Source organism: Glycine max, chromosome 4 (genome assembly GCF_000004515.6).
Source record: "Glycine max cultivar Williams 82 chromosome 4, Glycine_max_v4.0, whole genome shotgun sequence".
Classification (NCBI taxonomy): domain Eukaryota; kingdom Viridiplantae; phylum Streptophyta; class Magnoliopsida; order Fabales; family Fabaceae; genus Glycine; species Glycine max.
The window spans coordinates 12,935,858-12,950,177 of record NC_016091.4 but is presented as its reverse complement, the minus strand read 5'-3'; the positions used below and the strand labels follow the sequence as shown (position 1 = coordinate 12,950,177).

Sequence of the window (14,320 nt, the reverse complement as noted above, 5' to 3'; positions counted from 1 at the left end):
CCTATTTCGCTCATAGGATGTGTCTACAAGATAGTGGCTAAGGTGCTAGCAAACAGATTAAAAAGGATCATGCCAATAATTATTGATGAAAGACAATCTGCCTTAATAGCTGGAAGACACTTGCTACATAGTGCAGCAATTGCTATTGAAGTGGTGGAAGAAGCAAGGAAGGCTAAAGAGCCATGCCTAATATTTAAAGTTGACTTCGAAAGGGCTTATGACTCAGTATCGTGGAATTTCCTCTCTTATATTCTAAGGAGAATGGGATTCTGCGACAAATGGATTCATTGGATGGAAGGCTGCCTTAAATCAGCCTTTGTATCGGTGTTGGTAAATGGCAGTCCCACACCTGAATTTGCCCCACAAAAAGGACTCAGACAAGGTGACCCATTGGCACCCCTCTTATTCAACATAGCTATGGAGGCCCTAACTGGACTCATGAGGGAAGCAATTAAAAAGAAGTTGTTCACTGAATTTCTTGTGGGGATTAGCATCCTACAATATGCTGACGATACCATATTTTTTGGGGAGGCTACTATGCAGAATGTTAAGACAATCAAATCCATTCTCAGAGCCTTTGAACTTGCATCTGGACTTAAAATAAATTATGCAAAGTGCTGTTTTGGGACAGTGGGACAGACACAACAGTGGACAATGCAGGCTGCCAAGTATTTGAATTGATCCCCGCTAAAGTGGCTGCTAAGCTGACTCAAATTTAGAGAAGGTTCCTATGGGGTGGAGGGCTGGACCAAAAGAAAATTGCGTGGGTTAAATGGGAAACCATTTGCCTACCAAAAGAAAAGGGTGGCTTGGGCATAAAAGACATCACAACATTCAACAGAGCATTGTTGGGGAAATGGAGATGGAATATTATGCAGCAAAGTTCAGATCTTTGGGCTAGAATATTGGACTCAAAATATGGAGGGTGGCGGTCTCTAGCTGAAGGCTGACGAGCAAGCAATGGATCCTTATGGTGGCAGGATTTAATGGAGGTCACACATGAACACCAGCTGAATAAAATACTCCAACAAGAAACAGTTTGGAAGGTGGGGTGTGGAGACAAAGCCAGATTTTGGGAGGACACATGGGTTGGCGATGGGGAGGCATTAATGACGAAATACCCAAGGCTCTATCAAATATCCAGCCAGCAACACCAAACTGTTCAACAAATGGGAAGACATACAGACACGGCTTGGGAATGGAATTTTCAATGGAGAAGGCCTTTATTTGATTGTGAAATTGATGCGGCTAGCAGTTTTTTGGAAGAGACAGCAAGGATTCATATCCATCCACACTCAGTAGATTGCTGGAAATGGAGAGCAGAACCTAATGGACAATACACCACAAGGAGTGCATACCATTTGATGCAAGGAGAAGCAACAGAGGAAAATAGTGATGGCGTGTTTACGGAGATATGGAAACTACAAATACCAGCAAAGCAGCCATCTTTGCATGGAGATTAGTTAAAGACAGACTGCCAACCAAGCTTAATCTAAGAAGAAGACAAATACAGCTAAATGACCATTTGTGCCCCTTCTGCAGGAATAAGGAGGAGGATGCTTCTCATTTATTCTTCAACTGCCCAAAAACACAACCCTTGTGGTGGGAATCCCTCTCTTGGATTAACACACTGGGAGCAATGCCAGCCAATCCGAGGCAGCACTTTATACAACATCCAAATGGCTTACATGGGAAAAAACAATACAGCAGATGGAAAGTTTGGTGGGTTGCCTTGAATTTCACAATATGGCAACACAGAAATCGGCTTATCTTCTCGAATGAACCATTCAATGGCTGCAAGTTGATGGAGGAAGCAATGTTTTTAGTATGGTTTTGGTTCAGACAGCTGGAGTAAGGATTCACAGCGCATTATAATTACTGGTCTAGCAATCTACCGGCAGCTTTCTGCAATTAGGATAGATGGGTTGCTTTGACTAATGTAACAATGTACCTAGCTTAGATCCTAACTGTGGACCAAATATCATATCTGTCTATTATTTGTACTTTTAGTACCTCTGGTACTTCTCCCCATATATATATAAATATTACTTTTGCTGATAAAAAAAAAAAAAAAATCTTCATTTAAGTGCTATAAGTAAGATGCAGACATTATATTAACACATGATAAAGCTCATTTTACAAAGAGATCTAACCCCAGCACCTGCACTTGGTATTTTATCTTTTTTCTGTACAGTATCTGAACACAAATCATGATCTATATGATGCGGTGAAGAAAGCTGAGCAAGAATGTCATATGCTTTCTGAGGAAGCTCAAAGGGGAGTTAGAAACTTACGCGCCGACTTTGAAAGGGGTGGAATTCATCTTTGCCCTGGTAATAATATTACTCTTAATTCCATGTTATACTTTCAAATAAAGTTGTAGGAGCTTTCTCTCTTTAAAATGTTTCTTATGTGATGCACTTTTTTTTTTGCAGAGAAATTAGATCGAGTGAACAAGCTAAATATTGAAATTTCTCAGCTATGCAGAGAGTATGTTTATAACTGAGTTATGCATGGGTTGCAGTGACACTTTTGCATGTTATGAAAAATGATTAATTTTTTTATCTATTGGAAGCAGTTTGTTCCCCAAACATAAGTTTATATTTCTACTGTTTTCCCCTTCTTTTTTCGTATTTGTTGGTAAACTGGTACCATGTAAAGAGAGCAGGTCCTTAACTGCTACTAATGACAGAGCAATCACAACATTGAAAATTTTGTTATCCAAAACTTCAATATCATGAAGTCACATTAACAAATTTGCTAGACATTGAAATTTCTCAATTGTGTAGAGTAATTGTATGATTTATAAGCAATGCAGCCAGCCATGAAGCCTTTTCTCACTGTGGATTGTGGGGTTGGCGTTATGGATTAGTTGATGCTATTTGGCAATATCTAAAACCTACTATTTAGATAAAGAGCAAGGCCTTTCCAATGGTTCCTCCAATTGTCTCTTTGGCCTCACAGGTTATGCTTGAATCTGTGTGACAATTCTTTAGGCCTCCTTATCACTTTATAAGATGGATCCAAGATGCCTATACTCATAGAGCATCACTAGCCTTCTTGCTTTGTAGTAGAACATTTACTTGTAGAGTGTTGCAAACACTTATTCATAGAGCATCACTGGCCTTCTTGCTTTGCAGTAGAACATTTACTTGTAGAGTGTCGCAAACACGTACTCATAGAGCATCACTGGCCTTCTTGCTTTGTAGCAGAATTTTCTTTTAAGTGATTTTGCAATCACGAATTATGCTTGCATTTGTGTGACATTGCTTTCAGTCTCCCTATCACTTTGTTAGATGGATCTAAGACGCCTATACTTTGCAACTTGTTATGTGATATGGATCTTAATTTTTACCTTTATAACATAACATTACTCACTTGTGTCCTACTGAATGTGCATTTATTACTCTGCCCCACTCATGTAAGTATAAGTTCAATGGTGTGTGGTCTGCATTTATTACCTTTAGTAGCATTTGGTACTCACAATGGTGTGTGTAGAGACAAGATTTCATAAAATCTAATATGGTATCAATTGTTTGAGCCATTTTTCCTGAGCAAACAGCAACATCCTTTTCTCCTCCTACTGGAACATTACCAGCGCACTTCCCTGGTCCAGCTCTCCTTCACCCTATTTTTATAGCTTATGGCTTCCTATCAACTAGATAATGTTTAATTTCAATAGAAACATCAACAACTTTTAAAAAATAGGACCCATTCACTTGCAGCATGCAGTTAGTTAAAGGCCTTTTTTTGGATATATGAAACTTTGCTAACTCATTTTGCCTTCCAAGTTGATTTAATTGGTTTAAGCAAGCTCTGAATATGTGTTTTTTCATGTTGAAGAGAGTTGTCCTCAAAGCATTGTATCCAGGAAGGAGAAAACCACTAAGATTATGATTTGTAGCAAACAAATAAGAATTAGCATAATAAGGATTTCTTGCAATGTTAAAAGACAATTAAGAAGGATAAAACATTCTAGCAATGAGGACTTTAAGATGATCTCTATCTTGTAGATAAAATGCTCTCTCTAAAAGTCCACTTCTCCATTTTAATGAAGAGTTCTCATGTGTTTTCTCAGTAAGCAATGGGATATGCTTACGTTTCACTCTTTTTCAGTTAATTAACTGATTTCAATTCATCCAAATACTCTTCATTTACATTTGAATATACAGAAATTTCAGTTTCATAAAAACTCAACAAATGAGCTTTCACTATAGAGTAATAACTTCTAAAACTTTTTGACAGAAGTTACAAGACCAGCTTGTGTTTCCTGCACCTTCTGATCCATTTCCTAAAATGGTAACACATCCCCATAAAGGAGCATGATCACTTTATTTGATCATTTATCCTCTTTGGGCTACTGTTAGCACATGTGATGAAAGATCAAAAGGTGGAGAAAACGAGAGTTCGTATTGTAACTCCTGTCAATTTTTTTTTAGAAATTATTAACTCTAGAGTAAAATCTCATTTCTTGAGAATTTATATATGTTGTTAATGGCGGATGGCGGTTCATGGCGGAAAGTCAAAAATCCGCCATAAAAATATGGCGGATGGCGTAGCGGAAAATGGCGGATGTCATGGTGGACAAAAAAAAAAAACATATATATAAACTCATTGAAATTGAAAAAAACAAAGGATTGCATTCAAATAAACTAAAAAAGTTTCATGAGTTCATACAATAATCAAGTACCAACACCAAATAAACTCATTAAAGAGTTCAAAATAAGAAAATGATAAAAACATAATGCAAAGTGCAAAGTTCAAATCGAAGAGAGAGATATGTCTAGAGAGAGAAACACTGGGTGGGAGAGAGTTAGGAGTAGAAGGGAGAGGAAAACGAGTGGTCGTGAGAATCTGAGAGAGGGTCCCGGTCTGACACTCGCTGGAGAAGGTACTGGCCAACGACAAGGTTACATACGGAGAAACTGGCGGGATCAGAAAGATATTCAATCTTTCTACTTCACCCGTTTCCCCGATGAAGCAAACATGGAGGAGTTGTGGCGCTATTTCAAACAGTTTGGCGCGGTGAGGGAAATTTTCATTTCAGCAAGGAGAAACAAGTTGGGGAAGAAATATGGCTTTGTCAGATTCAGCGGAGTGGAAGACAAGCACGAACTAGAAAGGAAACTCGACAACTCCCTCTTTGGCAGGCTCAAGATGCATGTTAATATCCCTAAGTTTGCAAGAGTACAAGCTGGAAAGACACGTTCAGCAGCTCAACAACGACAGCCAGCTGAGTTCATTGGAAAGGAGTCAACCCATGGAAGACACCCCGGAACGTATCTAAAGAGAGGCTCGTATGCGCAGGCAGTGACAAGGAATATACCCAGAGCACAAATGCAGAGGACAACAAATCGTAATGATCAAAACAGCTATCGATCATGTTCGTCGGTGCAATTAGAACTATCACCCACAGCACAAAACTGGCTTAGAGAGGCATGGGTGGGGAGGCTAAGAAATTTGGCTTCGTTTGATAGGATTGAAGATGATCTCCCTTGGGATATCGGAGCCAACATATCGCCAAAATACATTGGGGATGATATGGTCCTTCTCCTCGGGTTCACTGAGGACGCAGCAAAGCGACTGATGGACGATGAAACCGAAGAAGGAGAATCACCTTTTTACTCATTGGAGAAGTGGCACCCGCGGTTGCGGACGGGGTACAGGCTGACCTGGGTTACTTGCTGGGGGATACCGCTAGTGGTGTGGGACACCACCCAGATGAGAAAGATAGTGGCTGCCATCGGAGAACTCGTGGACGTCGATGACGATGTCGACGAGCTTAGGAAGCTGGACAGGGCTTGCATTTTAATCAAAACCTCATGGATGCCGCCAATAGCACACACGGTCAACGTGCATGTCCAAGGAGAGGTTTACAAAGTCCACATAACGGAGGAGACCGCAATCCACCACGACACATGTCGGTGCCGGCGAACGCTGTATCAAAGCTCCTCAGAAGAAATTTTTTCCGACGACAGTGAAGTTGAGTCGCCGAGGGTCACGCTGAAGCTGAACAAGGAGAAGTCTGAAACGCAGATCGCGTATGGGACACCAACCAACGGACCTGAGCTAGCGTTCGGCCTAACCACCACGCCGGAAAGGGCGTCACCGTTAGGGAAAACAGACCAAACGCGTGCGCTATTAACCGGTGGACCGTCAACAACAAAATATACAGAGGATAATGAAGTTATCCAGCGGATAATGGTGCCAACCCAGACTCACGACAGTGACACTACCCAGCCAGCTAGCATCGGGAACGCAGACACTTGTGGCGGCACGGTCACACAGAAAGACACCTGCATCATGGATGGAAAAGGGGATGGGCAGGATCACTTTATCATCAGTCATGGGGTTAATTCAAAAATGATGCATGAAAGAGGAAACCATGAGGAGGAGAGAGCTGTTGAGTTGTCGGGAAGGCAGATCCTAAATACCCATCAGTCACGTGACTGTGGGGAGGAATATGTAAGTGGGCCTGGCTTTGCTGCTCACACCCCCGTGGTAACAAATACTCAGCATACTGGCAGCCCAAATAAAAGTTGTGTAGGCCCAATGAGTACATGCAGAGTTTTCTCGAGAAGAAGGTGGCGCAAAAAGCAAGAGGAACATATACCCATTGCTTGTTCAAACCCCCACAAAGTTACGGAAACATTTAATTATAGCCCACTCCAACAATATCAGGACTCCACTGACAATCAACCCAATAACCATGGACAAACAGAACTGCTGGATGATAAATTACCCACTAAACAGACCGAGGAGGCAGAAAGCATATGGAAAATGGCACAAGCCCTTGGTGTCACTGGCGGGCCAATGGATATCAACTTCGTGGAGAAAATAGCGGACATGGAAGCAAGAGATACCAAACAGGCAGAACGGCTGGGAGTAAGAAGCAAGACCCCATGAAGATTATCACTTATAACGTTAGGGGGTTAGGGAGGGGGGTCAAGTGGCCAGCGATTAGAAGGATGGCTACTAAACAAAACATAGATATGCTGTGTATTCAGGAAACTAAAAAGGAGTTCTTTGACAAACCTATGTGCCAAGCTTTGTGGGGGGATGCGGACGTCAAATGGGAATCTCAACCAGCAATTAATGCAGCTGGTGGAATTGTGTGCATATGGAGTGACAAAACCTTTTCTCTAGAAAGTAAGGTCAGCGGAAATGGATTTATAATGTTAACAGGGAAGTGGATTAAGGAAGCACAATCTGTTCACATCATCAACATTTACTCCCCTTGTGATTCTCAACAAGCGGGTGTTATGGGACAAGATTAAGCAGCTGAAAAGCTCAAACACAGGAAGTTTATGGTGCATATTGGGTGACTTCAACACTATCAGAACACCAGAAGAACGAGTGGGGGTCAATCAAAGGGGAATGGGGGATAGCAATATGAGGGAGTTTAATGAATGGCTTGATGAGCTAGAGCTGGAGGAAGCGCCATGGGTGGGGAAAAAGTTCACCTGGTATAGACCGAATGGGTCTGCAAGGAGTAAACTAGACAAGTTCTTTGTATCACCAGAATGGCTTGCTAAATGGCCGGGAACCACTCAATATACATTGGATCGGAACTTCTCAGACCACTGTCCAATTTTGCTCTCATCCAAGAGTGTAGATTGGGGTCCTAAACCGTTTCGAATCCTTGATTGTTGGCTATTGGACAAATCATTTCAGAAGATTGTACAGGAAAGCTGGACCTCCTATCAGCAAAGAGGTTGGGGAGGGTATGTGCTAAAGGAAAAGATTAAAAGGTTAAAGGAGCGGATAAAAGCATGGAATAATGAGCAGTTTGGTGATACTCTCAAGAAATACAAGAAGATTGAGGAACAATTAAACAAATTAGAAGCGACCATAGCAGACAGACAATTGTCCTCCCAAGAGATGTTGCTCAGGAAACAGCTCCAGGAAGATTTGTGGGTAGCGGCTCAATCACATGAGTCCCTACTAAGACAGAAGGCAAGGTCTAAATGGATAAGCGAGGGTGATTGCAATTCTCGATATTTCCACCTACTGATGAATGTGAGCCGCAGGAGGAATTGCTTATCAGGGATGATGATTGATGGATCTTGGAATGAGGAACCATCGAGAGTTAAAGAGGCGGTCAGATGCCACTTCATGCAACAATTCAAAGAATCTGACCATCATAGACCCCGACCGGACGGTATTACTTTCCGCACCTTGGACAGCCACCAAAACGAACTGTTAGTGCAGCGATTTCATGAGGATGAGGTTAGGACAGCTGTATGGAGCTGTGGGAGTGAAAAGAGCCCGGGCCCTGATGGACTTAATTTCAAATTCATCAAGCAATTTTGGCACATCTTTAAACCCGACGTGCTTCGGTTCCTGGATGAGTTCTATGTTAACGGAATCTTTCCAAGGGGTTGTAATGCTTCTTTCATAACCCTTATCCCTAAGGTGGCGGATCCACAATTGCTCAAGGAATACAGGCCTATTTCACTAATAGGTTGTATTTACAAGATCGTGGCTAAGATCCTGGCTAATAGATTGAAGCAGGTCATGCATCTCATCATAGATGAAAGGCAATCCGCATTTATAGAGGGAAGACATATGCTTCATAGTGTGCTGATAGCAAATGAGGTGGTCGAAGAAGCCCGAAGGAGTCAAAAGCCATGCCTGGTATTCAAGGTTGATTATGAGAAGGCCTACGATTCAGTTTCATGGGATTTTTTGATCTACATGTTGAGGAGGATGGGTTTTTGTTCAAAATGGATACAGTGGATTGAAGGGTGTCTAAAATCCGCATCTATCTCGGTCTTGGTAAATGGGAGTCCCTCACCTGAGTTCCTCCCTCAGAAAGGACTTAGGCAAGGGGACCCATTAGCACCTCTACTTTTTAATATTGTAGCTGAGGCATTAAATGGGCTGATGTCACAAGCAACGGGGAAAAACCTATTTCGGGGATTCCTAGTGGGCTTGGACAAGGTGGAAATCAGCATTCTTCAGTATGCGGACGACACAATTTTCTTCGGAGAGGCATCTATGGAGAATGTTAGAGTTATCAAGGCGATTTTGAGAACCTTTGAACTCATCTCAGGTCTCAAAATTAATTTTGCAAAGAGTAGCTTTGGGGCTTTTGGCAGGCCGGAAGAGTGGAAGTCCGAGGCAGCACATTACCTAAACTGTAGTTTGTTGGCTGTCCCTTTTACGTACCTGGGTATTCCTATTGGAGCGAATCCAAGAAAGTGTCAGACATGGGACCCTCTTATCAGTAAATGTGAGAAAAAACTATCGAAATGGAGGCAAAGACACCTATCATTCGGGGGGAGAGTGACTCTCATACAATCTGTCTTAACATCCATTCCTATTTATTTCTTTTCTTTTTTCAGGGTTCCTAAAAAGGTGGTGGACAAGCTGGTGCGTTTACAAAGAAGATTCCTGTGGGGTGGAGGTGATGACCAAAACAAGATAGCCTGGATCAAATGGGAGACTGTGTGCCTTCCAAAGGAGAAAGGGGGACTCGGAATCAAGGACATACCAACATTCAACTTGGCACTACTCGCAAAATGGAAGTGGAACTTGTTCCAGCATCAAGGGGAACTGTGGGTCAGGGTGTTAGAGTCCAAGTATGGTGGCTGGAGACAATTGAATGAAGCATCACGAGACAACATCGAGTCCATATGGTGGAGGGACCTAAAGCTGGCTCTCCAACATCCACAACACGGTCACGCATTACAAAGTGCAATTTCATGGAGGGTTGGACGTGGAGACAAGATTAAGTTCTGGGAGGATAATTGGCTGGACAGTGAGGGTTCCCTACTAACCAAGTACCCTAGGCTGTTCATCATATCCTGTCAGCAAGATAAACTTATTCAGCAGATGGGGTTTCAGCAAGATTCAGGATGGGTGTGGGACTTTAGGTGGAGGAGATCGTTGTTCGACAGTGAAATACATATGGCTGTATCATTTCTAGAAGATATTGAAGGAAAGTCAATTCAGCCTCACACAGCAGATCAATGGTTGTGGACAGCAGACCCAACTGGCCATTATTCTGTAAAAAGCGCATACAAAATGATGCTGGCTGAGTCAGCGGAGGAGAGTCATGACAGCACCTTCGAAGAATTATGGAATCTCAAGATCCCATCTAAAGTTTCTGTATTCGCATGGCGGCTTCTCAACAATAGACTCCCGACAAAAGCTAATTTGCAGCGGAGACATATAGAGGTAAATGACAGCAGCTGCCCTTTTTGCAGAAGTACGGATGAGATTGAAGGGCACCTGTTTTTTCATTGCAGCAAGGTCATACCAGTTTGGTGGGCATCATGGTCTTGGGTGAACATGGTAGGGGCCTTCCCAATGAACCCAAAACAACATTTCCTCCAGCACATTTTTGGCGTGAATCTTGGGATAAGGACCAATAGATGGAAATGGTGGTGGTTAGCCCTGACATGGACTATTTGGCGGCATAGGAATAGAATCATCTTTGCTAATGAAACAATTGACGCTACCAAACTGATGGACGATGCAATTTTTTTGTTATGGACATGGCTTCGAAACTTGGAGAAGGATTTTGTTACCCATTACAACCACTGGTCTAGTAACATTACAAGTGGTTTTAGTAGGTAGCTCAGGGTGTAATGTTAGACTGTTACTAGAGTTTATTATATTTTATGTACCCAGAAACTGGTTCTATGTTAGACTACATTAAGTCTGCCATGGAACCAAAAATCTGACCCCTATATCTGTACTTTAAAGTACCCCTGATACTTCATTAATATAAATACTTATTTTTGCTGATCAAAAAAAAAATTATGCAAAGTGCAAAGTGAAGGTTGAGGCTCTAATCATCTTCTCCAATCCCCACATAATCATCTTCGTTGTTATCATATGGTAATGGAGCATCTCCCTCTCCCTCTTCCCCATCAGACGCCTCAAAATTGACCATGATTTCTTCTTCTTCAAATTCAACATCAATATTCTCCTCAACATCTAGATCCTCATCATTTTCTTGGACTGCTTTTTGCTTCCTTGATGAAGATCCAACAATCATTGCCTGTTTTTTAGAAGTTTGGGCAGCAGCAACACTTGTTTTTTGCTTTTTCCGCCTAGTATACATCCTACACTCTCCAACCCCCGAAGCCTGATACACAGTTGTCCAATTTAGAGCATCATCATCTTCAAATACCAAATCATTTCCAGCATCATTATCATCATTTTGATCCATCTCTCCCACGAGTCATTCATTGCATACATCAATATCATTAAGAGAAATTGGATCAATTTCATCTCTTGCATTATATCTTTGCTTCAATTGTTGGTTGTATTTGACAAACACCAAATCATGCAACCTCTTGTGCTCAAGCCTATTTCTTTTTTTGGAATGAATCTACAACATAACAAATAAATGTTGATTTCAATCTCAAATATACTCCAAATAAAACTTGATCATCAAAATTAAATAAAATTAAAAAGTATAGTTAGAGTTGTCACAATTACTTGCTCAAAGACACTCCAATTTCTTTCACATCCTGAAGCACTGCAAGTTAAACTCAAAATCTTAATAGCTAGCTTCTGCAAATTTGGAGTTTGTGACCCAAACATTCGCCACCAATATGCTGCAATACCAATTACCAACCAAGAGCATAACTTAGAATTCTGAATTATAAAACTAATACATAAAAAAAATAGTATGATAAAAGTTTCTTACTAGGAGAATGGGTTTTCCTTTGAGCCATTGCAAAGTCGGAACCAAAGTGGTCAGCACCAATCTTGTAAAGATGCAACTCGGTTAGAATTTTCTGTTGCACATCAAATTGTGGAATCAACTTCTTAATGCACTCAAACAAACCATTGGTGACCTCAAAATCAAACTCCAAGTCAGTGTTGTCATAAAGAACTCTGGATTTAAGAAGTGGGCAGCTGCATGCAATGGCCTATGAAGCTGACAATTCCATCTTTTATCAATGATTGCAAACACATCTTTGTACTTGTTTTCATTGTTGTTGAAAGACTTGATAATTGTTTCTTTTGCCTTGTCCATTGCTTCATAAATATAGTCCATGGCTGGTTTCCTTTCACCATCCACAAGACGAAGCACTTTCACAAGTGGAGCCATGACTTTAAGAGTGTAAACCACACTATTCCAAAAAGAAGGCATGAGCACTACCTTTGCAGCTTCTTTTCCCTTAGGCTCCTTAGATAGCTTGTTCAAGGTCCATTCATCAGAAGTAAACATTTTTCTAATATTGGCTTTCTCTTTGTGAAGCCTTTCCAAGGTTAGATAAGAAGTGGCAAATCTAGTAATAGCATGTCTCACCAATTCCCTCTTGTTTGTAAAATTTCTCAACAAACTTAAGGTACTAGAATGGGCATAGATAAACCCAACTAGATTAATTGCCCTTCTAATTGTCTTCCTTATCAAGGGAAGCTTCCCAATATCTTCAAGCATCAAATCAATACAATGAGCTGCACAAGGAGTCCAATAAATATGTTTCCTTTTCTCCTCCAACAACTTACCCGCTAAAACATAGTTGCTCCCATTATCGGTTACAACTTGAACAACATTCTCTTCTCCAACTTCCTCCACAATGGCATCAAGCAACTCAAAAAGCTTTTCACCTGTCTTTACAAAATCAGAGCCATCAACAGACTTCAAAAACATGGTACCAGCTTGAGAGTTAATCAAAAAATTAATGATGCATCTTTGTTTCCGATCAGTCCATGCATCGGACATAATAGTACAACCATACTTGACCCATTGCTCCCTATGGCCTTTCATCAAATTTTCAGTATATTCAACTTCCTTCTTCAAGAGTGGAACTCTGATGTCATGATAGCTAGGAATGGGCAAATGTGGCCCATATTGACCAATGGCTGCAACCATGTTCTCAAAGCTTTTCAATTTAATGAGGTTGAATGACAAACCTGCTTGGTACCAAAAGCGAGCAATATGTTGATGCACCTTCAATACTTCATTCTTATCCATTGACTCTCTTATGTTCATTTGCCTCAGCATCTCCATTTTTCTCCGATTGATTGCATTTTCTGGATTCTTACAAAATTTGTCCATTGGTCCTTTTTTAGTCCCACACTTTGTCTTTGCACTTGTAGCAGCATTACAAGAGTCCGCAAACTCATCTTCTTCACTTCCATCACATCCAATCGGTTCACCAAATTCAAAGTCTCTTATATTTGCCATATTACCACTGCCAGAAGTACTGTAAGTGGTCCCACTTTTTTTTGTAGCCATATATTCCTTCAACTCTTCGACTACATTTGGGGGAGTTTTCTTGCAAGCTGCAACGTTGCCCGACTTCCCAATCAGGTGTTGTTTGGCTCGGGTTATTCCTCCCTTAGTGATTTTTCCACAGAAATTACAAACAATGGTGTTTGTATCTCCTTCCACTAGTGAATGACAATATTTCCAGCCTGGGTCTGCCTTATTTTTCCTCGTTGCACTTGCAGTAGCAGCATCGGATGATGGTTCAGCCATTTAAAAGAGGTCTGAACAGGAAAAAAAAAATTGTGGTGTCAAATACGAAAAAAAAAAAGGACTGTTAACAGTAAAAAGGTTTGTCAAATAGCAAAAGGAAAAAAAAAAGCTGTAGACAAAAAAATGGGGTGTCAAACAGCAAAAAGCCCAAAAAAAATTAAAAAAAAAAAAGCAGACCCGCGTCTTCTTCTTCTTCGTGACTTCGTCTTCTTCCTTCGCGGGTCTTCTTCTTCGTGCGTTGTCGGGGCTCGTCGTCGGAGCTCGTCGCCGCCATTCGTGCGTGCTGCCGGGGGTGGTGTCGCGGCGGCGGCTGGGTAGGCTGAAGGCAGGTAGGCTGTTGGGTGGTGTCGGAGCTCGTCGCGACGGTTCGTTCGTGCGTGCGGCTGGGTAAGCTCTTTTGGAGGGACGCAGGTAGGGTTGGGTCGACGCAGGTAGGGATGGAGTCTTTTTATTTAATGAATAACCGGGTAGGGTTGGGTCGGGTCGGCCCAACTCCTACCGCGGACAAAAACCACGAAATTCCGCCATTTCCGCCACCCCGCCACGACCGCCATGGCTATGGCGGCCGTCATGGCGCCGCCATCCCAAACCCGCAACGCCACCGCTATTCGGTGGCGTTTTTTCGAAAATCCGCCACGGAAAACCGCCATGGCGCCGCCATGGCCGCCATTTAACAACACTTGAATTTATGGAATAGAATTTCTTTGTGCTCAAATGTAAATGATGAGTATTTGATATAACTGAAATCAGTTGTTGAATTGATTGAAAATAGAATGAAACCTAAGCATGTCACATTTTCCATTGAGAAATGCATGAGAACTCCTAATTAAAATGGAAGAAAAATAGGCTTTAAGAGAGATCATTTATTTA

The 14,320-nt window shown here is 41.6% G+C and overlaps 1 protein-coding gene across 1 annotated transcript in view; it reads left to right on the top strand.

The window, feature by feature from the left end:
• The window catches only part of LOC100794972 (mitochondrial intermediate peptidase, mitochondrial), a 47,812-nt gene that overhangs the window by 12,476 nt on the left and 21,016 nt on the right, over positions 1 to 14,320 (top strand). Inside the window, exons 5-6 of the mRNA XM_003523819.5 lie at positions 2,195 to 2,333; positions 2,436 to 2,490. Of these exons, the coding sequence (XP_003523867.2) occupies positions 2,195 to 2,333; positions 2,436 to 2,490 (194 nt within the window). The remainder of the gene's footprint in view (positions 1 to 2,194; positions 2,334 to 2,435; positions 2,491 to 14,320) is intronic.